The sequence below is a fragment of the Solanum pennellii genome, chromosome 7, assembly GCF_001406875.1.
Source record: "Solanum pennellii chromosome 7, SPENNV200".
NCBI classification, from domain to species: domain Eukaryota; kingdom Viridiplantae; phylum Streptophyta; class Magnoliopsida; order Solanales; family Solanaceae; genus Solanum; species Solanum pennellii.
In genome coordinates, this window is record NC_028643.1 from 4,929,366 (window position 1) to 4,932,738 (window position 3,373).

General features: G+C 39.3%; 1 protein-coding gene across 1 annotated transcript; it reads left to right on the forward strand.

Annotated features, from left to right (window-relative positions):
- Positions 1-425: 425 nt before the first annotated feature.
- LOC107024765 lies at positions 426-992 on the forward strand. The gene has a single exon (XM_015225733.1). The coding sequence runs from the start codon at positions 426-428 to the stop codon at positions 990-992; it is 567 nt and encodes a 188-aa protein (XP_015081219.1).
- The last annotated feature ends 2,381 nt before the right edge of the window (positions 993-3,373 follow it).

The following is a 3,373-nucleotide window of genomic DNA, read 5'->3' on the forward strand; positions in this document are numbered from 1 at the left end:
GCCGGTTATTTCTGGATGACTATGGAGAATGACTGTTGCAAGTTCATACAAAAATGCCACAGATGTCAAGTGCACGATGATTTGATACAGGTGCCACCTCACGAACTTAATGCTATGAGTTTACCTTGGCCATTTGTAACTTGGGGAATGAATGTCGTCGGTCCTATAGAGTAAGCCGCTTCTAACGGACACAGATTCATCTTGGTTGCCATTGATTATTTCACCAAATGGGTGGAAGCAGCCTCTTACAAGTCGGTAACCAAGAAAGTGGTGCCTGATTTTGTCCGCAACAATCTGATATGTAGATTTGGAGTGCCAGAATCCATCATTACTGATAACGGTGCATATCTCGACAGTCATTTGATGAAAGAGACATGTGAGCAATTTAAGGTCACTCATCGGAATTCAACTGCCTATCGCCCCAAATGAATGGAGCTGTAGAGGCCGCCCACAAGAATATCAAAAAGATTTTGAGAAAAATGATTGACAAACATCGAGGTTGGCATGAAATGTTTCGATACGCTTTACCGGGTTATCGAACGACGGTCAGAACATCGACTGGTGCTACTCCATACTTTCTAGTATATGGAACAAAAACAGTTATACCTGCTGAAGTTGAGATACCGTCCTTGAGAATCATCCAAGAAGCTGAATTGAGTAACGCTGAATGGGTTAGCAAACGGATTGACCAACTAACTTTGATTGATGAGAAGAGAATAGTTGCAGTCTGCCATGGCCAGTTGTATAGACAGAGAATGACTCGTGCCTTTCACAAGAGAGTAAGAGCCAGAAATTTTGAAGTTGGCCAGTTGGTTATTAAGCTTATTTTTCCTCACCAAGACGAGTACAAAGGAAAGTTCGCGCCAAATTGGGAGGGTCCTTACATGGTTCGTAAAGTATTATCTGGAGGTGCTTTGGTCCTGTCAGAGATGGATGGCAGTGTATGGCCTAAACCTATCAACTCAGATGTTGTCAAGAGATACTACGTGTGAAGTTTCATTTTGCATTTCGGTTATTTACTCATAACCATTCTATTTGCTTGTATTTGCTTTGCTTAAATTTTATCCCTTTGTAATGAACTACGTCTGACCTGAATTCTCAAAAATGAGATACGTAGGCGGCCTATGTCGGCCTCGGTCACTTCCCTTATCCCCTTTAATTATTTCTTGTATCTGAACTACGTTCGACCTGAATTCTCAAAATTGAGATACGTAGGCGGCCTATATCGGCCTCGGTCACTTCCCTTATCCCCTTTAATTATTTCTTGTATCTGAACTACGTTTGACCTGAATTCTCAAGAACGAGATACGTAGGCGGCCTATGTCGGCCTCGGTCGGTTTTCTTTGTAAATGTTTTTATTTTATAAACCTTTGAGGGAAACTATGTTTGGCCTGATTCCTGCCCCAACGGGATACATAGGCGCCACAAGGGTTCAATCATATCTCCGCAAGAGTTCTACTCCTCTTTACAGTAGACTTGGGACAAAATTTTTGAGAGGGACTCAATAATTCTCCAGAATGAGTCTCCTCAGCGAGTCAAACTAAAGATATTTTGAGATCTACAACTGGGACAGAATTTTGAGAAGATCTCAAAAATTTCGCGATCTGTTCAGTTACAATGAAAAGATAAGCAAGACAGTAAACTGGGACAGAAATTTTGAGGATGGCCTCAAAATATCATTATGAGTTTTATCTACAAGTCCAGAGTGACTTCGAAAGCTCACCAGCAAATGATCAGATAGACTTCTAAATGTCAGACTCAAAGAAGTTTGTTAAGACTGATATGACATGACTTGGCAGTGACCTTTTGAAGATGCTATTTCTTAAAAATTTGTTTCTCTTAAATTTTCCCTTTTATGTTTCATTTGTTTTGGCATAAAATATTTTGTCTTATCTATCAAGAGTCGGGAAATCGGGAAATCAACCGGAGATATCAAGAAAAGGAGCAAACAAATGAAAAAATTGACACAGATCAGTACGTTTCTTAAAACCAACAGTTTTTTTGTGGACGCGGGTTTATAGCTTTGGTTTGAAATCAGCAAATTCTTCCGACGAATGAACAGGGAGAACTCCAAAGAGGAGAAATTATCCAAAAATCAATGGCTTGCCTAGAAGCAAAAGGCATTTTAAATCACTTATGTTGAAGACCTGGGAATATGAATTGTTTATTTCAATCAAATTCCAACAACATGAAATTTACAAAGAAAATCTAGCAAGATTCAAAGGTGAATCAAACAGGAATGGCAAAGAAGAGTTTACGATTTCCGTAAAGGACGCTATCATCATCGCATTATTAAACAAGATAGTTATTGCCGATCAGGACAACGCATTACCCCAGAGGAGACAGTTATTTTATTATTATTTTATTATTGATCAAGGCGATATATTATCTGGAGGTCGTCTTGCCGTTATCATCAACAGAGACGAGATGAATATTGATGCATTGCGCGTTAAAAATCATGCATTGCGGAAATCATGCATCGCGGAAAATCATGGATTGTGGAAAATCATGCATCGCAGAAATCATGCATCGCGGAAAATCATTATGCATCACGAGAAGATTTCATGCCTCGTCAAATTTATACATCACGAGAAGATTTCATACCTCGCTGAAATTTAGACATCGCGAGAAGACTTCATACCTCGCTGGAATTTATGCATCACGAGAAGAATCCATGCCTCGTTGAAAATCATGCATCGCGAAAAATTATGCATCGCGAGTCAATAATTATGCGCCCGAGAAGATTTCATGCCTCGTCAAATTTATACATCGCGAGAAGATTTGATACCTCGCTGGAATTTATGCATCGCGAGAAGACTTCATACCCGCTGGAATTTATGCATCACGAGAAGAATCCATGCCTCGTTGAAATTTATGCATCGCGAGAATATTTCGTGCCTCGCCAAAAGTTATGCATTGCGAGAAGATTTCGTACCTCGCAAGAATTTACGTATTGCGGGAAGATATTCATGCCCCGCAAGAAGGCATGCATGGATAAAGAAAGGGAAATCGTGTATCCCAAGAGGAATATTTATCCATCGGTCTCAACTGCATTCTTTATTTTTGATAAAAGCAAACATCAAGAAAAGTATCGAAGATGACGGCAAAAGAAATATCGATATCGCATCAACATTTATTTATTTATTTCGACATCAAGTATAGAGTACATCGAAGATCATACTACAAAACACAAGTCATAAGCTTTATTTGCTATACGTCAAACCGATCGAGTAGACGTCGAATATTGAGGAGAACAATGAAGTGTCGACATGATAAAAAGACACTGTCTATCATCCTAATTGCATTTTTTAAGCTGATGAGTTTTACTTAGTCTTTGTCGACAGCATCCAAAAGGATGAATTCTCCAAAAACC

Excerpts from the sequence above, each read along its gene's own strand:
- LOC107024765 (XM_015225733.1), top strand. The coding sequence starts at position 426 with ATGAATGGAGCTGTAGAGGCCGCCCACAAGAATATCAAAAAGATTTTG.